A 24,101-nucleotide genomic window follows, 5' to 3' on the forward strand; every position below is an offset into this window, starting at 1 on the left:
AGGGACACTCAAGAAGACACACAGGAAGAGAGAATTCTATCACTATCTACCCTCCCCACCGCCGCAGCTTTTTGCTTGCTGTCTGCTCTGTGTCCATTCACGGTGCGTTCTTCTGTGTCTATGTTTATTTTTATTTATTCCCCCCCCCCCCATGGCTTGCTTGTTGTCTACTCTATGTGTCCATTCGCTGTGTGCTCTTCTGTGTTTTTGCTTGTCTCCCTTTCTGTTGTGTCACCTTGCTGAGTCAGCTCCCCATGGTGCTTGTGGGCCGGTGGCACTCTGCGGCGCCTGGGCAGGCGGCTCTCCGCAGCGTGTGGGTAAGCCTGCCTTCACAGGGAGGACCTGGGACATGAACCCAGGGCCTCCCATGTGGTAGATGGGAGCTGAACTGATTGAGCCACAGCTGCTTCCCGAATTCTATCATTTTTGATTCTGGGGCCCTGGGGAGAGATGAGCCATACACCTGATAGTTTGCAGCTGACTGTGGGAAGACAGCCAAGACTGATATAGAAGACCTGGAAAGAAATGAGCCCTGTGCCAGGAGAGAGAGTAAGCCCTGAGAGACAATCCCTATGCCAGACTGCAGCAAAGAAAAGGGAAAGTCAGAAGGGAAGGCTGAACTGTCACAGAGATCAGTGACCACCTTGCTTCAATTTGTGGCAACTGACTTTGGAGAGAAAGCAACCTAGAGTTGGACACTTTAGGGCCTTGTAGCTGTAAGCTTTTACCCCAAATAAATACTCTTTATAAAAGCCAACATATTTCTGATACTTTGTATCAGCACCCTTGTGGCAAACTAATACAAATGGTGACCATGGGCATTTGGGCAACTTCTTCATGTAACTTACTTGTGCCTTCAGGACCTGCTCGAACCTTATCTCATATATACATACCACTTCCGCTTTATGATGGAGTGCTGCTGTGCATGCCCAACTTTATGCTTTGGTGGGTCAGACAATACCCAGCTCATGATAGGCTACCCAGGTCTCATGGTAACTTGGTGGCCCATGGATACGTGTTTAGTTTCTGCTAAGGCCCAGTAGCAGGCCAAAAGCTGTTTCTCAAAAGTAGAGTAGTTATTTGCAGAGGATGGCAGGGCTTTGCTCCAAAATCCTAAGGGTCTGCCCTATGATTCTCCTATAAGGGCCTGCCAAAAGCTACAGACAACATCTCTATTTGCCACTGACACATCGAGAATTATTGGATCTGCTGGATCATTTGGCCCAAGTGGGAGTGTAGCTTGCACAGCTGCCTGGACCTGTTACAGAGCCTCCTCTTGTTCTAGATCCCACTGAAAACTAGCAGTTTTTCTCATTACTTGGTAAATTGGCCAGTGAAACACATCCAAATGAGAAACATGTTGTCTTCAAAATTTGAAGAGACCAATTAAGCATTGTGCCTCTTTTTTGGTCATAGGAGAGGCCAGATACAACCGCTTATTCTTCACCTGAGAAGGGATATCTTGACATGCCCCACACCACTGGACACTTAGAACTTTCACTGAGGTGGAAGGCCCCTGAATTTTTGTTGAACTTATCTCCCATCCTCTCTCATGCAAATGCCTTACCAATATATCTAGAGTACTTGTTACTTCTTGCTCACTAAGTCCAATCAGCATGATATGTGATGTCTTGAGGGAGTGAGCAATGATCAAGATCCCTGTGAACAATATTATGACATAGGACTAGAGAGTTGCTATAATACTGAGGCAGGACAGTGAAGGTATACTGCTGGCCTTGCCAGCTGAAAGCAAACTGTTTCTTGTGGTCCTTACTAATGGCAATTGAGAAAAAAGAATTTGCCAGATCAATAGCTGCATGCCAGATACCAAGGGATGTGTTGATTTGCTCAAGCAATGATACCATATCTGAAACAGCAGCTGCAACTGAAGTTGGCACCTGGTTAAGTTTATGATAATTTACTGTCATATTTCAAGCTCCATCTGTTTTCTACACAGGCCAAACAGGAGAGTAGAATGGGGATGGAATTACTGCCCCTCCATTCTTCAAATCCTTAATGGTGGCACTGATCTCTGCAATTCCTCCAGGAATTTGTATTGCTTTCAATTTACTATTTTGGTGGTAGGGGCAGTTCTAGTGGTTTCCATCCCACCTTTCCTATCATAACAGCCCTCACTCCATAAATCAGGGATACAATGTGGGGATTCTGCCAGTTACTGAGCATGTCTATTCCAATTATGCATTCTGAAACAGGGGAAATAACCACAGATTGGGTCCAGGGGCCAAATGGACCCGTTGTAAGATGGACCTTAGCTGAAACTCCAATGATTACCTACCTCCAAAAGCCCCTACTGTGACTGGTGGACCACAGCAGCATTTTGGGTCCCTTGGAATTAATGTCACTTCTAAGACAGTGTCTAATAATCTCTGAAATGTCTGCTCATTTCCTTTTCCCCTATGCAGTTACCCAGATAAAAGGCTGTAGGCCTCTTTGGGGAACAATGTGAGGAAGAATAACAGTATAAATGTTTGGAAGTGTAACAGGATCCTTCCCCAAAGGGACCTGGCCTTCCCCACTTCTCCTCATTCAGGGGGCTCTGGGTCTGTAAACTGTATCAAGCCTGGGAATTGATTTAAAGGGCTGTGACTCTCTGTTTCTGAATTTCAAGTTATGGCTTTTCTAACTCGACCTAGAAGTTTTATGCTTATAAAGATCAAATAGAAGTTTAGTAGACTGCCCATTTATTTCACTTCTGCCCCATGATCTATTAGCCAACACCATATGTCTATATGACATACTCTTTTGAATGCTGCTTTGAGTTTGCCTTTCATTGTGGTAGCTATGCCCACCTTGTCTTTGTCAATTAAGTGCTGCTACTTGGTTTCTGCCAGCCAGACGTCTATCTCCAATAATTCATATTCCTCCCCCATGAAAAATACCTTCACCTGTTTCCATTTGCCAAAAAAGTTTTAACCCTTTACAGCATCAGCTCAAAATTCAAGACCTTATCATCTAAATCTGGTTAGGTGTGGATGAGACTCCTCCTATACAAGTTCTTGAAAATACCTGGGAGAGTACAATTCCTCTTAATCTGAAGACCTGTGAACTAAAGGGACAAGAAATCTGCTCCCCCACCCAGAATCCAATAAATATGGTGGGACAGGCATAGATTAACACTACATAAACTCACAAATAAAAGGAAAAGTGGACACACACAGGAGTCACTGACCCATAGAAATTCTGAAATCCATCAGGGCACATGTTAGCAGTTTCTTGATTAGGACTCAAGACCAGTCAGTGATTCCTCATGGCTCCTGGCTCCACTCTCTAGGCTCGTATTTCTGCCCTCTGAGTCATCCTTCCTTTGCCATGAAAGATATCCATGTTTGCAGCTGAGTTTTGTCAGCCTGCTCTCTACCTGTTCAGCAGTCCAAAGCCCTCTTTTAATTTTGTGCTGTCTCTCCTTCTAGGTATACAAGATGACAGTATTTTTTCTAGTACAACTCTCTTCAAAACACTGGTTCATGATAAGTACAAAAGCCATACCTACAAATATATTTGAGACATTCCCTTCTCTATCTTGGGCTTCTGCTGAAACTCCTGAGGGATTAGTGTGTTAGAAGCCCAATTGTCAGATGGAATAGTTTGCAAAGGTACCACCTTAGAGGTTTCTGAGGTTATAAAATAAAGGGTTTTATAGTCAGCATCTCGGGTTCAACTTTAGACAATGCTTTTCTGACAATGCTCTGGATTTGATGTTTATTTGGAAGCTAATTTCTTAATTTTAATATCCTCTACCATCTAGAGAGGTTGGTAATTCTTAAAACCAATACCTGGTTTCTTTATACTAAACAATTCTTTCTACAGACTATCTCTCTTCTCTCACATTTACTACATTTTTACTGCAAGGTAACAGGGAAAAGCAAGGTATCTCCTTCAATAATCTGCTTAGAAACCTCCTTAGCTCAATTAACCCATTCAGTGGGTACATTTTTAGTTTTCCACTTTACTGAAGGTTACAGTGTTGATAAACTTTCTGCCCTTACCTAACATGGATCTTCTTTCCTCCAATTTTCATTAACAGTTTCCTCATTTCCCATTAAACACTCAATAGCAGCCATTTCCAATACCATCAGACTTCTGTTATTTTAGGCTCTTTAGGCTTTCACTATACTCTCCTCAAGATTTCCAACTTCCAACCATCACTCAGTTCCAAAGCAGCATCCCGCTTCCAGGTACCAAAATCTATTTTGGCAATCTATTTCTTAGTAAATAATTACCCAAAACTTAGTGGCTTAAAGCAACAAAAAAACTTTATTTTTCTGGCCTCAGGAATGCTCAAATGGGCAGCTTTAGCTCAGGGTCTGTCATGAGTTTGCACTCAATATGCTGCCTGAGGATGTAGTCATCTGAAAGCCTGACTAAGGCCAGAGGATCCACTTCCAAAATGGCTCACTCACATGGCTGGTAAATTGGTACTGATTATTGGAGGGAGGACTCATTCTACCCCACAAGGGCATCTTTGCAGCCATTTAGCTGACTTTTTAATTATCCTTACAACATGGCAGCTGACCCCCAGAATTAGCAATTCAAGAGACCAAAGTGAAAAACCACAATGCCTTTTTCATGACTTAACCTTAGAAATCACTCATGTCACTTCTGCAGTTTTCAGCAGGAGGTGTGAATCATTGGAGGTGATGTTGGAGGCTGTGTACCACATGTAGAGATATAAACCAAGTTAGTTTCTTAGGCTAGAAGGGGAGGTGGGTGTATATCCTGAAAGGGATATGTGGATTGTCTCGCTTGGCCAAAGAGCACTGTAAACACTTTCAAGGAAGAAAGAAAGAAATGTTAGCTTAATAGGGAGGAGTGAATCATTTCTATAGGCTGCAAGTTCAGAAGAAAAATGAGACTCAAGATTTTGCATCTTAGATGCCCCATTACATATCTCAGGGGTTCCATTCCTTCCTAATCAGGTCCTAATCCTGGTAGATTGGGAATTTAATCTTCTTTGGAGCTCTGCTATTCTTATGATTAAGTTTGGGTTTTGGTTCTCAGGTTTTTCCACTCTTTGTCTTCTGGAGATTAGAATCTCTTCATACACTTTCTAGGAGGCCTCTGAACTTCAACTTAGCCTCTGATGGTTAATCATATACAGCCTTTCATTTTCTTTCTCCAATCCATATCACTTTCCCTGGAAATAGCTATCAATTCTATCATTCTTAAAATTACTATTCCTCTCATATTTTTCAAATGCTTGATACATGGCACTGGCTATGCATTTCTTTCCCTTGGGTTTCCATCCCAATTCACCACCTATAATACCTTGTACTAGAGTCCCCCTCCCCATTTTATCACCTGCTTACTCAGTCCACACCTAGTAACAAAAATCACTGATTAATTTCCCTGGGACAGACAGAAAGTAGCATGCAGGAGTGCTCTCGGTATTGACACCTATGGAGGGAAGGGAAGAAGAATGATTTGGGAGAGAGAGTGTAGTTGAGTTTTAGTTCAGTAGCAAAAAGGTTAATCACATAGGAAAGGTAGGGATGGGATGGCCGTTCAGAGTTGACCCAAGCCGCAGGAAGGGGACAGGACTTTCCCTACCTGATCAGTTACTGAATGTAGGTTGTCCCAGGGAAACAGGCCTAATTTGGGGTAAGGTGGCTCTGTTCAGCTAAGGTTATTCAAAGAGGATGGTCAACAACCAAAATGGTCATGTTTTCAGAGAGGCTTTCCTTGGATAATCTACCTAAAATATTTCTCTTCCTCATCTTACCCTTTAGCTACTATCTCAGCACCCTATTTATTTTCCTAATGGCATTTGCTGCATAATGTAATTATCTTGTTTACTCATTTGTTTAATTGCTAATCTGCTTCTATTCATACTACAATATAAGTTCCTTGAGGGCATGGAAGTAAACATGATGACTATGACTTCTGATTAGCATCTGATTATTTTTTCCTTCTTGGCATTCCCAATAACAAACATTACCATGAACTGCAAACTAAATTACAATCCCATCAAGAAAAGTTAAACAATACCTTGCACAAATGTTTGATCTGGATACCTGCCACTAAACCAGTAGGTTCAGCTTCAAAATATTTGTTCTGAATTGCCTCATAAAATTGGCTTCTTTCTTGTTTCTTCTCAGTTGGTTCCCCAAACCAGTAAGACCGCTAAGAAAGGAATAAAAATGTATTCAATGTATTGGCACTGAAAAATGAAGTATTTGAAAATACTTTGGCCTGTTTCCATTTATATTGAGATGGTTTGCAGAAAATTTCTTGGGATTAACGTTTGGAGCTAATGTGCTATAATTTGAATCCCCATGGCATAAAAGCAGCCTATTCTATCAAAGTTATAACTGTCCAAGAGAGACAAAAGGAAATCACTTCAAAATGAGGTCATAGCAAAAGGTATTGAATCATTTTTGGTCAGATCTTTCCGGAGCGATAGGTAAACCAGTAAGAGAAAAGACTGGGAAGGGAGGGCAAGATGTAGATGCTCTTCACTCTGCTATGGTCTGAATCTAAGTAATCTGAGCTAACTCAGGAAGTGAAGAAGGTGGTGAATGCCCACATATAGACCATATCTAAATCTCTTCTCATTAGCATCAAAGGCCATAACATATTCACTTATTTATGCTTGAGTTCAATCCTTTATAAAACACTTCCCTTCAAAAGTGATGGTTTTCTCACAATTTTTAAAGTTTTAGGTTGCAGGCCATGACCTACAGATTAGTTAAATTTATATATTTTAGAGGGCTTCAAGTGTATTAAGAAAAGGGTAGCAAGAGTGCCTACAACTGCAAGCAGGAGAATTGCATCCACCATCCATGTGGAATCTAAACCCCCTTTGATATAAAGGGGGAGTGGACATAACCATCCAGGGTCCACAGGATGGAGGAATACAGGATGGATTAGAGTGGACTTACTATGGAACTACTGTGATTAGTAATGGAAGAAATTGTAGCACTGATGTAGAGAAAGTGGCCACGGTAGCTGTTGAGGGTAGGGAGAGGAAAGAAGAGATATTATGTGGGGGCATTTTCAGGACTTGGAGCTGTCCTGGGTATACTGCAGGGTCAGATGCTGGACACTGTATGTCCTGCCATGGCCCACTGGGTGGACTGGGGGAGACTGTAAATTACAATGTAAACCACTATCCACGTGGTACAGCAGTGCTTCAAAATGTATTCACCAAATACAATGAATGTGCCACAGTGATGAAAGAGGTTGTTGATGTGGGAGGAATGGGGTGATGGAGGTGGGCAGTATATGGGGACCTCATTTTTTTTTTAAAGATTTATTCATTTACTCATTTATTTCTCTCCCCTTCCCCCTCTCCCCCCCCCCAGTTGTGTCCATTCACTGTGTGTTCTTCAGTGACCACTTCTTATCAGTGGCACCGGGAATCTGTGTTTGTTTTTGTTGCGTCTTCTTGTTGTGTCAGCTCTCCGTGTGTGTGGTACCATTCTTGGGCAGGCTGCACTTTCTTTTGTGATGGGCGGCTCCCCTTACAGGGTGGCTCTCCTTGCACGTGGGGCTCCCCTACGCAGGGGACACCCCTGCGTGGAATGGCACTCCTTGCGCACATCAGCACCACGCATGGGCCAGTTCCACACAGGTCAAGGAGGCCTGGGGTTTGAACCGTGGACGTCCCACCTACCGGCAGATGCCCTATCCCTTGGGCCAAGTCCGCTTCCCTCATATTTTTTGAATGTAACATTTCAAAAAAAAATAAAAGAAAAAAAATCTAATGGAGGGAAAAAAAAAAAAAGAAAACTCTAGTGAATAAGTATGGCTGGAACATAGATGATCCTTTCCCTGACCTATTGATTCAATTATAGATAGCGCAAAATTACCACATCATGGCTTTTATAGATATTACAAAATGTGCTTATAAGGACTGTGGTCTTCCTAAACAGATGCATTCTAACTCACCAGCAAGAAAAAGTTCCATGGCTTCAGCATACCATACTCTCCTGGAAAGACTGCTTCTATATACCAGGCTACAAGACCATAAAGGAAAGCATCAAATAAAAGCATTCCCAGTACGTAGCCAAAAACAAAGTCATCCATGTTGGCTGATGTAAAAATGTTACTCCATTTAATTCCAGTTCCTAAAACATAACAGGACATTTACTATAGGTGCCAACTGAGACTAAAACAGAGTTTTCCATTTACATTATAATTTGGAAATGAAGAAAAAATATGTTGATATTCTCTAGAGATTCTTACTACAGTCAGCTACTTTCTTATACCCTTAGAATTGAGGTTGTCCAAGAGGAAAATTGAGTAAGTAATTCATGTAAGGTACTACTATGTATACCCCAAAACAAAAACTAATTAATTATGAGTGAAACAAAAATGAAATATAACAAAAAGTCAAGGAAATAAATTTTTAGAATAAGTAGACCTATGGATAATGACAAGGTTCCCTTTAATCCTTCCCTATTTAAGCTAAATGTCACTGGAATATATAATTTTGGACAAATGTTTATAATTATTGAAAAGTAGGGATTCATGCTGACTATAGGACACAAACCTAGAATAATTTTTTGTGTAGCTACTGCATTGATAGAAAAAGGAAGGAAGTTACTAAAACAAACCCTACTATTTTTTATTTTTATTTTTTACTGCTTTTTGGAAAAGGAGTAAGAAGAGGCGCTGACAAAGATGAAGTAAATTTCTAGAATGAATAAGGAAATACTGATGTTTTATAGGTGGTGGTACAAAGTAGTATAATTTTTGGGCGTTTAGCAATATCAAGCATATTAATACTATGAATTTCCTATGAGACAACAAAGGTACATCTACCAGAACAAGGCCAAAGTTAAAAGGTAAAAAAACTTACCCTGTATTTCTGCGTTGACTAACAATTTAGTTCCCATTGCCATTGCAACATTTGAGCAGAGACAGAAAGCCACTTTCTGGGTAAGTGTAAAGTCTTCATAGCGTTGAGAGACAATGCTATATGGAAAGTAGGAGACCAAATACAAGAAACCTCCAACAGAAACAGCATAATGGGCTGCAAACAAGAAGGAAATTATAAGGTCAATTGAAAGAATGGGCAAAAATCTAAAATACAGTTATCTTCATTTTCTGATGAATGTATTAAAATAAGCTTTGTGAACAACAGGAACTTTTCTGTTTTGTTTGGCTTCCCCAGAACATAATATGATATCCAGCTCGAAGAAAATGCTCAAAATATTTTTGAATGAATAAAAGGCTGAAATGAAACATTTGAGGAAGTAATTTCTGGACAATGGATAATCCAGATATCAGTGGAAAATTTTTGTATTTACTTATTATCATTCAGTATAAGAAACTGTAAATGTAAGCTATTAATATTGGCATGTCCTAAAAATACCTAAACTGTGTTTTCAGACACTTTGAGTTTCAATCTATGTAACGACACTGGAGGTTTAAAAGGATACCTGAGTAAACAGATGAATACAAAGTTAATTTCTAAGAGCAGGATGTACTTTACAGTATTAAGAGTTTTAAAAATGTGACTTTTAAAACACTGAAAGAAAATTCTTGTTAAGTGTGATTAGGATCATCTGTCAACTTGACCAGGTAATGGTACGCAGTTTGGTCAAGCATGCATTGGCCTGATTGTTACTGTAAGGGCATTTCTTGTACTTAAATTATCAATATGTTAATTGCATCTATGGCTGATTACATCTACAATCAACCTAGGAGTCGGCCTTCCACAACGAGAGATGTTTCATCCAATCAGTTGAAGGCCTTAAAAGGAAGAGTAATGATTTCAGCATTCAGACAAGAGAATTTCCATCTCTACTTCAGCCAGCCAGCTTCTCCTGGAGAATTCATCAAAAACCTTCATTGGAGTTCTCGGCTTGTAGCCTGCCCTAAGGAATTTGACTTGTGCATCCCCACAGTCACATGATACAATTTCATAAAATCTCTTCATATTTACAGATATCCTCCTACTGGTTCTGTTCCCCTAGGAAATCATGACTAATACCTCAAGAGATCCATTAAATTAATCAGGAATTAAAATTAAGCATTCAGATAGAAATTGGATATTATACCATTATTGGAGTGCTTCTTGCTTTCCCCTCTTTATCTCACTCTGCACACCTCACCCACCAACTACACCATTTATATTTTATAACACTAATTATTCTGATAATTTTTACTATTAAAATTTTAACGAGAATGAAAGGAGATAAGTTGGAGACAACAAATTTAGACTGTTCTTCAATGAACTTTTGTGACAAAGGATTACAAAGAAATTGGGCAGTAGCTAAAGGAAAAATTGGGACTAAGATCTTATTTTTTTGTTCAAATTGATAAATAATAGTAAACGTGTATGGCAAAGTAAATGATTCAGTAGAGAGAGAAAAAATTAAATATTCTTTAGTATAAAGAAAACTGATGGAGCACTGTCTTGGAATAGGTGATAGAAGAGAGAAACCCAATGTGAAAGTAGAGAGATTTGCTTTAAGATATTTGCATGAGAAGGAAGGGCTTATGGTATATGCCTTACCAGGTGGACAGCAAGGTAGACACTGAGTCTGGAAGTTCTCTTCTTATATATCTATTTTCTTCGTGAATGTAGAAAACAAGCTGCAAGTAGTGATAATGGACTATATTTGGGGGTTTGAAGAGAAAGGAGAAAGTGTGAGAGTCATCTAGGTGAGTGAGTAGATGAAATAAGGATTTCTAGTTAATGTGGTTATGTTGGTTTTTTTTCTTTTTAAAGCCTCAATAACAGGAAAGACATACAATATACCAAACACACTTAATAACACAGCATTAACATATATAAGACAAAAGTGGCCAGGACTTCTGTTGCAGATTTAAATATATTTCTTAGCAGCTGATGGAACAAGAGGAAAAATCAGTAATGATATAGAAAAGTGAACAACACAATTAACAAACTTGGCCTAATGGACATATATAGACTACTACATATAAAAACACCCCACAAAAAACAAAAAACAAAAATCCCAAAATTTTTATCTCTTTCAAGAATATACGGAATATTTATGTTTACAAACTGGACATGAACTAGGCCACAAGTAAGTCATAACAAATTTGAAAATAATGAAGTTGGAAATCAATAATAAAAGATATCTAGACAAACCCAATATGTTGAGAAATTAAGAAAACACTTTTTGTTTTGTTTTTGAGGCAGAATTTATACAGAAAACTCAAACAATTTTCAGGTAATACAAATTGAGAAGGAAGGTAGGTGGAAGGCTATCCGGAAAAAAAAGAGTTTAAAGGAAATAGCAAATAACAAATAAAAATTGAAAACAATTATTTTTTAAAAATGTATATCATGAAAAATAACAGGAAAACAGATGGTGTGGTAAGGATTTATTAGGGTACAGGTGGGCAAAGTCAAAGCAAAGAACAGTATATTGTGTTAGAGAAAGGCAACAGAGTGCTGGAGTATCAAGTAATTTACAGATTACTTCTTAAATGGAGTACCTAGCTCACTTTCTGATAAGGTTTGAGGTCTCAAGTAAATTAAACATTAAGAGCTTATCTGCAAATAGACTGATTTCCACTTATGGGACCTAAACAATATACTTTCTTAAAAATAGCCTGGGACAAAAATAAATAAATAAATAAAGGATGTATGCCAAGTGAAAGAAACCAGACAAAAAGTATTAGACATTGTTTGATTCCATCCATGCAAAACGGAGATTCAAATAAACTATAGAGACAGAAATAGACTAGCGTCTTGTATGGCAGGAGAAAGACAGAGAGATTGAGAGGTGACTACTAAAGGGTAAGGTGTTTTGTTTTGTTTTGCTTTGGTTGTTTCTTCTTTTTTGGAGTAATGAAAATGCTACAATATTGATTAAAGTGATGAATTCAAAACTCTGTGACCATACCAAATGCCACCGATTATATTTTAGATGGATTGCAAATCACTGATGTTTCAATAAAATCGATTGAAAAATAGCCTAGGACATATTTGTAGATGGCCCAGAGTATCCTTCTGACTTTAAATTACTGTGAAAACAAGTGGTGTTAGATTGGCTTCTACCAGTTTCCCGAAAGAGCAAACAAATGGCTCAAATTAGAGAGACCATAAAAATGACTGTATTAAAATAAAGTTCATATGGTGGGTCTACAGCAGGGTCTTGGCTCTGGCTGCTCATTAGAATCACCTGGAGGACTTTAAAAAATTAGATACCAAGCCCTACCCACAAAGATTCTGATTTTGGTGTAGGGAGGAGTCCAAGCAACATTATTTCCAAAGTTCTTCCCAGGTAGTATGATATTGGATCCACTCCAAGTCCTATATGAGTGTAATTTCTTTGACTAATCAGCCAGCCAACCCAAACAACATAACAAAACAAAAGCTCTAAGTGTTGGGAAATTATCCATCTATATCATGCTCTGTCCAGTCTTAGTTATCAGTGTCTTCTTAGCAAATGTCATGCATATCATGAATGACAATGAATTACCTAACAAACAAATTATTTTATTGATACATATTAAAAACACACAACTTATCCAAAGTGTACAATCATAATCACAGAGTTGTGCGCTCACCACCACAATCACCATTAGAGCGTTTCATTACTTCAGTAATAATAAACAAAAAACAGACAAACAAACAAGAAAATTCCTCACCTCTCATTCTCTCTATGCTTCCCCCACTGTACCTAGCTGCTGTTTCTAGCTATTCTATCCTAAGTGTACCATCAATGGCTCTTAGTATAATCAAAATTTTGTATGTTCATCATCTCAAAAATTTTAGAACAATTGCAGTACTCCAAAAAGAAAGACTTCACACCCTTTAGCATTTCTTCCTCAGACCTATAAACCACCAATCTCCTTTCATATCCATAAACTGATTTATAGTTACATTTTATAAAATCGAAACATATAATATGCAGCCATCTGTGTCCTGTCTCCTTCACCTAGTATAATCTTTTTTGTCTAATATTAATATATGGTACTATTAATTTACATTTGTTCAGCTTCAAAGAAAAGTGGTCTTACATATGCAATTATACGCATATTCATTTTTCACATAATATAATTAATTCATATATTATATAAATTCACATAATATAATTCATAATAAGGCAATCATATAGTATTTGTCCTTTTGTGTCTGGCTTGCTTCACTCAACATGATATTCTCCAGGTTCATCCATGCTGTCAAATGCTTCACGACTTCATTTCTTCTTAACACTGTGTAATATTCCATCGTGTAAATACTAAGCAAGGTGTTTGTCCATTCATCAGTTGAAGGACACCTGGGTTGTTTTCAACTTGTAGCTATTGTGAATAATGTTGCTATGTACATCGGTGAGCAGATATGTATTCATGTCACTCCTCTTAGTTCTTCTGGGTATATACCTAGTAATGGTATTGCTGGGTTCCATGGTAAGTCTATATTCAACTTCCTTAGGAACTGCCAAACAGCCCTTCACAGTGACTGTACCATTCTATAGTCCCACCAACAGTGAATAGGCATTCCTTTCTCTCTACTTCCTGTCCAACATTTACAGCTTTCCAACTTTTTAATAGAGGCCAGTCTAATAGGTGTGAAATGATATCTCAAGTAGTTTCGATTTGCATTTCCCTAATCACTAGTGATGTTAAACATTTTTTCATGTGTTTCTTCATTAATTGTATTTCTTCTTTGGACAATTGTCCTTTCAAGTCTTTTGCCGATTTTTTAATTGGATATTTTGTCTTTTTATTGTTGAGTTGTATGATCTCCTTATATACCATGGATATTAAACCTTTATCAGAAATGTGATTGTCAAATATTTTCTCCCATTGAGTCAACTGCCTTTTCACCCTTTTGTGACAAAGTCCTTTGAGGTGCAAAAGTGCTAAAATTTGAGGAGGTCCCATTTATCTATTTTTTCTTTGGTTGCTCGTGCTTCAGATGTAAATTTTAAGAAACTACTACCTACCCTAAGATCTTGAAGATGTTTTCTTACATTTCCTTCTAGGAGTTTTACGGTTGTTGTTTTTATATTTAAGTCCTTGATCCATTTTGAGTTAATTTTTGTATAAGGTGTGAGATAGGGGTCTTATATTTCTTTCGTTTGGATATGGCTATCAAGTTCTCCTAGCACCACTTGTTAAATAGACTGTTCTGGCCCAGATGGGTGGACTTAATGGCCTTGTCAAAAATCACTTGACTAGATGTGAGGGTCAATTTCTGAGTTCTCAATTTGATTACATTGGTCAATCTGTCTGTCTTTATGCCAGTACCATGCTGTTTTTACCAATGTAGCTAAGTAATATGCTTTAAAGTCAGGAAGTGAGAATCTTTGAAATTCATTCTTTTTTTAAAAGACATTTTTGGCTATTTGGGGCCCCTTATACTTCCAAATATTTGATTATTGGCTTTTCTATTTTTCTGTTTTGGGTAGAACTGACATCTTAAGGATATTTAGTCTTCCAATCCATGAACCTGAAATGTCCTTCCATTTATTTAAATCTTCTTCACTTACTTTTAGCAATGTTTTGTAGTTTTCTGAATACAGGTCATTTATGCCCTTAGTTGATTCCTAAATATGATTTTTAGTTGCTATTATAAAAAAGAAATTTTTATTCTGATTCCCTCCTCAGATTGCACATCAGTAGTGTATAGAAATGCTATTGATTCTTGCATGTTAACCTTGTATTCCACCACTTTGCTAAACTTCTATTTATTCTCGTAGCTTTATGGATTTTTCAGGATTTTCTAGATATAGGATTGTGTCTTCAGTAAATGGTGGAAATTCTACCTTTTCGTTTCCTACTTGGGTGCCTTTTATTTCTTTGTCTAGCCTAATTGCTCTAGCTAGAACTTCTAGCACAATTCTGAATAATAATGATGAACAATGGGCATCCTTGTCTTGTTCCTGATCTCAGGGCTGGCTGTAGGTTTTTAATATATACACTTTATCATATTGAGAAAACTTCCTTCTATTCCTCCTCTTTTGGAGTGTTTTCATAAAGAAAGGGTGCTATATTTTGTCAAATGCCTTTTCTGCATCAATTGAGATGATCATGTGATTTTTCTTCTTCAATGTATTGGTTTTATTACACTAATTGATTTTCTTGTGTTGAACCACCCTTGCATACCTGGGATAAAACCCACTTGATTGTGGTGTATAATTCTTTTAATGTGCTTTTGGATTCTGTTTGCAAGTATTTTGTTGAGGATTTTTGCATCTATTATTCATTAGAGATACTGGTCTATAATTTTCTTTTTTCATAGTATCTTTATCTGGTTTGGGTATTAGGGTGATGTTGGCTTCATAGAATGAGTTTGGTAGCATTCTTTCATGTTCAATTTTTTGGAAGAGTTTGAACAAGACTGATATTAGTTCATCTTTGAATGATTGGTAGAGTTCACCTGTGAAGTTATCTGGTGCCAGGCTTTTCATCTTTGGGAGGTTTTTGATGACTATTTCAATCTCTTCACTTGTGGTTGGTTTGTTGAGGTCTTCTATTTCTTCTACAGTCTGTGAAGGTGATTCATGTGTTTCTAGGAATTTATCCATCTTGTCTATATTTTCTAGTTTTTTTGGCATACAGTTTATTATAGTATCCTCTTACGAGTGTTCTTTTTTCTATGGGGCCGTGGTAATGTCCTCCCTCTCATTTCTGATTTTATTTATTTGTGTCTTCTATATTTTTTTCTTTGCCCATCTGGCTAAGAATTTGTCAATTTTGTTGATCTTCTCAAAGTGCCAACTTTTGGTTTTGTTGATTGTCTCTATAGTTTTTTCTTCTTGATTTCAATTATTTCTGCTCTAAACTTTACTATTTCTTTCCTTCGGCTTGGTTTGGGATTAGTTTGCTGTTCTTTTTCTAGTTCTTCCAGGTGTGCAGTTAGATGATCAATTTTATCTCTTTCTTCTTTTTTAATGCAAGCATTGAGGGCTATAAATTTCCCTCTCAGCACTGCCTTTGCAGTGTTCTGATATGCTGCACTCTCATTTTCATTTGTCTCAAGATATTTGCTGAATTCTCTTGCAGTTTCTTCTTTGGCCCACTGATTGTTTAAGAGAGTGTTGTTTAATCTCCATATATCTATGAATTTTCCCTTTTTCTGTCCACTAATCATTTTATCTTCATTCCATTATGATCAGAGAAAATGCTTTGTGTAATTTCAAACTTTTAAAACGACTGTGACTTATCTTATGACCCAGCATATGGTTTATCTTGGAGAAGGATTCATAAGCACTTGAACAGAATGTATATTCTGCTGTTTTTGTGTGCAATGCTCTATAGATGTCTGTTAGGTCTAGTTCATTATCATATTATTCAAGTTCTCTGTTTTTTAATTTATCCTCTGTCCAGATGTTCTATCCCACACTGAGAGTGGTGTATTGAAATGTCTGACTATTATTACAAAGATATTACTTTCTCCCTTCAGCTTGCAATTTGTGCCTCATGTATCTTGGGGCACTGAGGCTAGGCACATAAATATTTAGAATAGTGATTTCTTCTTGGTGAATTGCCCCTTTTATTAATGTATAATGACCTTCTTTATTCCTTGTAACAGTTTTGCTTTTAAAATCTAATTTGTCCAATAATAATATCACTACTCTAGTTCTTTTTTGGTTACAATTTATATGGAATATCTTTTCCCAGTGCTTACTTTTAACCTGATTGTGTCCTTACATCTGAGGTATGTCTCCTGTAGACAACATAAAATGGCCTGTATTTTTTAATCCATTCTATCAGGCTGTGTCTTTTGATTGGGGAGTTCAAGCCATTAACATTCAAAGCTATAATTGTAAAAGCATTACTTACTTCATCCACTTTTGACTTTTGGCTTTCTGTTGTCATATCATACTATAGTCTTATCTTTTTACCCTTTCTATTAATAATATTCTTCATTTCTACATTCTTTTCCAAGTCTCTTGCCCTTGATTTTTTCCTTTCAGGCTGCAGTACTCCCCTTTAGATCTCTGTAATTCTGGTCTTTTGGTAACTTATTCTTTCAACTTTTGTTTGTCTGTGAAGATTTTGAACTCACCCTCATTTTTGAAGGACAGTTTAGCGAGATAAATAATTTTTGACTGGCAGTTTCTCTCTTTTAGTACCTTAAATACATCACACCACTTTCTTCTCTTCTCCATGGTTTCTGATGAAAGGTTGGTACTTAATCTTATCGAGTTTCCCTTGATACTTTGCTTTTCTCTTGCCATTTTCAAAATCTTCTCTTTATCTCTGATATTTGTCATTCTGAATAATGTCTGAATAAAAGGTAGGTCTGTTTTTGTTTATTCTGTTTGGGGTGCATTGTCCTTCTTGGATATTGATATTTACATCTTTTATAAGGGTTGAGAAGTTTTCAATCATTATTTCCTTAAATATTCTTTCTTCCCCTTTTCCTTTTTCTTCTCTTTCTGGGATGCCGATAATGTGTATACTTTTGTGTTTCACATTGTCATTCAATTCCCTGAGACCCTGTTCCATTTTTTCCATTCTCTTCCCTTTCTATTCTCCTGTCTTTTCCAGTTCAGATGTACTGTCTTTGAAATCATGAATTCTGTCTTCAGTAATTCAAATCTGCTCTCATGTGTCTCTAATGTATTTTTAATGTCATCCATCTTGTCTTTCATTCCCATAAGGTTTGTTAATTTTCTTTGCAGACTTCCAAATTTTTCTTTATGGTCATCTAATGTTTTAATATCTTTCATCTCTTTAGTTATATTTTCTTTCAATTCTTTAAAATGATTAGGAGAGTTGTGTGATTATCATTGACTAATTGTCTTAAATCCTCAATCTCTTCAGGGTATTTGGTTTGTTCCTTTGGCTGGGACATCTCTTCCTGTTTCCTAGTACAGCTTGTAATTTTTTGCTGATGTCTAGTCAGTTGATATGTTGGTGAATTTACTCTGATTGCCAATTTCTCTCTCTTGCCTAATGTTGTTTTTATTTTTACAGCTCTTTGATATTTGGTTCAACTTATCCTAAGTCTTTAAAATTGCCCAGCTTAAGTTAGCAAAATCATGCCAGGGACTCACTAATGGGGCACAGACTTTCTCCCAGCAGTGGGGTAAATAAAGCTCTAAAAGCAGTTTCTGTCCATATAATTTCCAGACCAGCTAGCAGATGGCCCTTGTTGGCACACCTTTCCATGGAGGTGTATCTCTCTCCATTTTCCTTTGTTTTCTTCTCACCAGAATGAAAATTCAAAGTGGGCTCTGCTGGCTGAATTCAATGAAGAAAAGCTCCCTGACTCCCTCTGCCTTTTCTCTTGTAAGAGCTGGCAGGGAGGAAGAAATCTGTTCTTTCAATCAGCTGAAATGAGTCAGGTATTTTACCCCTGCTGAATATCTTGGGGGGAGGGGGTGGCAAGGGTTGGGGAGGGGAATCCTTCCTGGCATCTGGGAGGTTTAGTGATTCACAGTTTTCTGTTTCATCTTCTTCATTTCTCTGTCCCTCACACTCCTGGTCTGCTGATCCCCAAAGCAGGTCCCTTGGGAAGCCTATGGCTCTTTCTCCATAGATTTATATGCCTAATCTGATACCATGTTCCTACAATTCCCAAAAAAATATTAATACTTTTAATAACTCTGAAGTTAAAGAACAAATCATAAGGAGAATTATAAAACATTTTAATGGACAAACAATAAAATCTTGTGAGGATAAAGAATAATACAATGAATGCCAAATTGGAAAAACAAAACAAAACACAACACCACCTAAAAAGTTAGGAGAGAAATGAGAGAGGTTTATTTGTCCAGGCTTCTCCCCATCTCTTGAATTCATATGGCAGTGTGTGTGACTCACAATAGCTGTTTAGCATTCTATGCAGTTTCAAGTACAGGTCTCTATAACCTGATTACTGACACACTTAAAGGAAAATATTGAGTGTCTTTGTATATCAGCCCCTCCTCGCTGCATGGTAGAGTGACTCAGGATGCAATGTCTGACTCTCCTAACCTGGAAGCTACCATAAGCCAAGAAAGACATAGAAAGGGAGATCTGAGCCACAGACCTAGAACAGTACTTAACAGTACTAAAAGCTGGAGTGAAAAGACTGAAAGACCAGAGTATTGGAGCTGAATTGATCATTGCTGCCAGGGATGAAAGACTAATTCTTAAGACAAAGAACACACCCCAGGGCCCTAGGAGGAGAAGCTAGGGAAATATTGGTAAGGGAAATATTCACTCAAACTGTGAAATTCTTGAAAGCTACTGCACATGTCAAGGCAAGATGCAGGCATAGAAAGACCAGAGAAGAGTTGAGCTATTAACCACAGGCTTTCTATAGTTCAGTTTAAAATGAGCTAAGCAATAAAAAGTTTTAACACACAGCCAAACTACACTAAAACCCTGGATAAGAGGGAGAATCTGACTTCCAGAATTAGCACATTAAATTTGTCTAATGCCCAAACCTCAACAAAAGATCACAAGTTATACAAGGATACACAAAGAGATGCCTCATTCAAAGGAACAAAATGAACAAAATGAAACAAGAGAGGAAGCACAGTAGTGGAACATCCAATCAGTCATGTTATATCAACTGTCCTAAACAACTACAATAAGCTAAAGGAAAATAAAGACATAGAAAAAGGAAATGAAGAGTATGATAAATAAACAAAAGGAGAACTTAGACATTTTAAAAAGAAACCAGAAGGATTTTGGAGGATGAAAATCACCATAGCTGAGAATACAAATAAATTATGGGGGTTCAACATTGAACTGAAGAGGCAGGAGAAAGAATCAGTGAAGTAGAACAGAGGATGATTGAAATCATTCAGACTGAAGAGTAGAAAGAAATAAGAATGAAAAAAAGTGAGCGGAGACTGAGAGACCTGTGGGACAACATAGAGCATACCAACATATGGGAGACCCAGGAGGATAAGAGAAAGACAATGGGGCAGAAAGAATATTTGAAGAAATAGCCAAAAATTTCCCCAAATTGACAAAAGACATGCACATATAAAACCAAGAATCCCAGCAAATACCAAATAGAATAAACCCAAACAGACCCACACTGTGACATACCATAATCAAAAGTTTGAATATCAAAGATAAAAAGTTCTAAAAGCAGCATGAGAGAAACTACTCCAACTAGAAATTCTCAATAAGATTAAATGCCAATTTCTCATCAGAAACCATGGAGATGGGAAGGCAGTGGGATGATGTTTAAAGTACTAAAAAAGAAAATTAGCCTATCAAGAATATTTTGCCAGCTAAAACTGAATTTCAATAAATGAGGAAGAGTTTAAGATGTTCCCAGATAAACAAAAGCTAAGGGAGTTGTCACCATGAGAGCTAGTCTACAAGAAATGCTAAAGGGATCATTTTGGTTTTAAAGGAAAGGATGTTAAAGGGTAGTCTGGAGTCACACGAAGAAATAAAGATCTCTGTTCAATGTAACTAATGACATGGCAAAATTAAATGCCAGTATTAATGTATTATCAGTATGTAACTCTTTTATTTTCTACAAGAGCTAGAATACAAATGCGTATAAATAATATTTCAGGGGCACCAGTGTGGCTAAGTGATTGAGCATCAGTTTCCCACATACAAGGTCCTGGGTTCAATTCCCAGCCTTGGGACCTCAATAATAATAATAATAATAATAATAATAATTCAATGTTATTGGGTACACAAAATATAAAAGAATAATAAGAACAATATAAAGAGGCAGGTGGAATGGTATAGAAACAAAGACCGTGTATGTTATTAAGTTAAGTTAGTATCATTTCAAACAAGTTGATTAGAGATTTGGGATGGTAAGTAGATCCTCCATAGGGATCACAAAGCAAATATCTAAAATGTATATAGAAAAGGAAATAAGAAGAGAATTGTGGGAAGATGGCACAGTAAGAGGCTTTAGAATTCAGTCCTTACATTTGCTGGACATGTCAAGAAAGTTCAGCTTTGGGGAACTCTGGAAGAATCTCCTAGGGCCCTTCCTGATCCCTTCCCCAGGGCCCAAAGGAGCCAGTCTGTACACTCTTTGTGGGTCCCTGGCCCTGTTTCAGCTGCTAAGACTGACTTGGGAAAATCCTCTTTAGTGAGCCCCTCCCTGAATTTGCCCTCGAGGTGAAAGCAGCTTAAGACTATGAAAGGACTGTAAGAAACTATAGAGGTAGACAGTCTGGGGCAAAAGCTGATCTTCTGTAAACACTCATGAAAGTGCAGTCTGTCTCTTAGAGAATAAAGGAAGTAGTCAAACTCCTGTAAGTGAAGCAACTCCAAAAAACTAAGAAGTAAAGGCTCAGGTCAAGACACAGGCCCACAAAGACAGAACCCTACGCACTGCAATCACCTTGGGCAGACCTTCCAGGTAGGAGGGCTGAAGCCCTACAAAGTTCTCTCTTATCACTAGCTGGTAAGAGAGACATTTCAACAAACAGATGTTTCAGGGAACAAACCCTAGAGTTAACATTTTAAAAATATGAAAATAAGCAGTGTGTGACAAAGCATACAATACAAACAAAAAAACAGGAAACTATGGCCATATAAAGGAAGAGGATAAAAATTTAGAAAACACCAATGAAGAAGACCACAATACAGACCTACCAATGACATAAAAATGATCTAAAAAATGCTAAAGGTGATGAAGAAAAATTCATAAAATGAACTAAAGTATATCAGGAGAACAATGAATGAGCAATATAGGAATCTTAGTAAAGAGAGAGAAATTTTAAAAAGGAATCAAATGGAACTATTGGAGTTGAAGACCATAATAACTGAAACAAAATTGCTCAGGGGGGTTTCAATAGCAGACTGGAGCTAGCAGAAGAATGAGAGCAATCAAAGTAGACACTTTAAATGAGTCAGGCTAAGGAGCAGAAAGGAAAAATAATTATGAAAAGTGAAAACAGCCTAAGACACCTCTATGGGAGTCTCAGAGGGAGAAGAAAGAGAAAACGGGTAGAAAGAATAGTCAAGAAACTTCTTGAACTTAGTAAAAGATGTGAATATGCACATCCAGGGAACCCAGAGAACATAAAACAGGATAAACATGAAGAAAAATACACCCTGTTGTGTAACTGGATTCCTTTAGGTTCTTGGCTATGTTACATAAAAGAACTTAAAAACATGCCAGTTTAGTTAGACCAGTAGTTTATTAAGGAAATGAGAGAAGAGAATAGAAATAATAGATATGGGTCTCAGGTATGCTTACAGGCTGGGCTAGGCAGAAAGAGAGGGTAGAGCTCATGCAGTTGCTTTTTAAACCATTAATGACCCCTCCCATTGTTAATGTTTGGGGGAGGAGTCCAGCTGTTTCCTGTTTTGACTGGTTACCCAACCTGTCAATTCCCCCAGGGGGGGCAATGATAAGGCCCTTCGAGAAGATCTGCGACTCTTCCTTAATCTGGACAAAATCCCATTTCAAATGGAGGATTCTTGCAAGGTTCTTCCAGCAGCTTTTTGGTGTGTGGGGGTCTTGCCCTCAGGGGGATTCCAGGCAGGTGTCACAGCCATGGTTTTCTGCCAGGTCCCAGATTCATCTTCTTATTCCCTAAACTATCCTGACTCAGTTGTATATTGATCACACTACTGAATCTAAAGGACAAGGAAAGATTTCTGAAAGCTGCAAGAGAAAATCAACATGTTGTATACAATGGAGTCCCAATTAGATTGAATGCTGATTTCTTATCAGAAAACATGGAGGTAAGTGGGCAGCACTTAAAGTACTGAAAGAAAACAACTGCCTGCCAGGAATATTATATATGGTGAAACTTTCTTTAAAAAATGTGGAAAACATCAAGACATTCCCAGATAAGTAAAAGCTAAGTGAGTTCATCACCACAAGACCTGCCCTACAAGTAATGCTAAAGGGAGTTCTTCAGGCTGAAAGTAAAGGACACTAAACAGTCATTCAAAGTGGCATAAAGAAATAAAGACCTCTGGTACAGGTAATCATTTGAGTAATTATAAATGCTAGTTTTATTGTAGCGTAGTTTGGTAGGTAGCTCCACTTTTTACTCCTACATGTGCTAAAATGCAAATGCACAAAAAGTAATGATATTAATAAAACTGTGGTTTGGGACATACAGTGTACAAAGAAATAAGTGGTAAAAAGGTACAAAAGTGGAGGAGGGACAGAGAAGTATAGGATAAATATATGTTCATGCTAATGAAGTTAAGTTGGTATCAAACCAGATATGATTGTTAAATATTTAATATGTTAAATTTTAACCCCATAATAACCACAAGGAAAAGAGATGAAAAATATATACAGACAAAAAAGAAAAGGCACTTAATATGGTACAGCACACACACAAAAAGAAATTAAAAAGTAGGCATTAAAGGAAGGCTAGAGGCACAAAAAAGATCTAAGATGTACTAAGGCAAAATGGCAGAAGAAAGTCCTACATTATCAGTAATGACTATGAATGTAAATGGATTAAACCAAACATAATCAAAAGGCAGAGACTGGCAAATTGGATAAAAAGCATCACACAGCTATAATATGTCTGCAAGAGACTCTAGTTAAATTTAAAGACAAAAGAAGGCTGAAAGTAAAAAGGTAGAAAAAAATATACCATGCAAGTAACAACCAGAAAGATCTGGGATAGCTCTACTAATATAAGATAAAATTGCTTTTAAGTCAGAAACAGTCACAAGAGTCAAAGATGGTCATTATATCCTAATAAAGGGGTCAATTCAACAAGAAGACATGACAATTATAAATACATTTGCGCCTAACAGCAGAGCCCCAAAATATATAAAGCAAATACCGACAGATTTGAAGGGAGACGTTGACGGTTCAACATTAAAAGATGTAAATACATCATATTCAATAAAGGATAAAACATCTAGTTAAAATATCAGTAAATAAATAAAAGACTTGACTGATATTCTTATTTTTTTAGAAATATTTATTTATTTATTTAATTCCCCCCCTCCCCCGGTTGTCTGTTCTCTGTGTCTATTTGCTGCGTCTTGTTTCTTTGTCTGTTATTGTCAGTTGCACGGAAGTGTGGGCGGCACCATTCCTGGGCAGGCTGCACTCTCTTTCGCGCTGGGCGGCTCTCCTTACGGGTGCACTCCTTGTGTGTGGGGCTCCCCTATGCGGGGGACACCCCTGCGTGGCATGGCACTCCTTGCGTGCATCAGCACTGCATATGGGGCCAGCTACGCACGGGTCAAGGAGGCCCGGGGTTTGAACCGCGGACCTCCCATGTGGTAGATGGACGCCC

The 24,101-nt window shown here is 37.7% G+C and overlaps 1 protein-coding gene across 1 annotated transcript in view; it reads right to left on the reverse strand.

The window, feature by feature from the left end:
- LOC101447972 (phospholipid-transporting ATPase ABCA3-like) overlaps window positions 1–24,101 on the reverse strand; it is a 310,634-nt gene that overhangs the window by 151,911 nt on the left and 134,622 nt on the right. Inside the window, exons 9-11 of the mRNA XM_058286295.2 lie at window positions 8,822–8,995; window positions 7,909–8,087; window positions 6,007–6,141 (exon numbers count right to left, since the gene is read on the reverse strand). Of these exons, the coding sequence (XP_058142278.1) occupies window positions 6,007–6,141; window positions 7,909–8,087; window positions 8,822–8,995 (488 nt within the window). The remainder of the gene's footprint in view (window positions 1–6,006; window positions 6,142–7,908; window positions 8,088–8,821; window positions 8,996–24,101) is intronic.

The sequence above is a fragment of the Dasypus novemcinctus genome, chromosome 23 (assembly GCF_030445035.2).
Source record: "Dasypus novemcinctus isolate mDasNov1 chromosome 23, mDasNov1.1.hap2, whole genome shotgun sequence".
Taxonomy (NCBI): domain Eukaryota; kingdom Metazoa; phylum Chordata; class Mammalia; order Cingulata; family Dasypodidae; genus Dasypus; species Dasypus novemcinctus.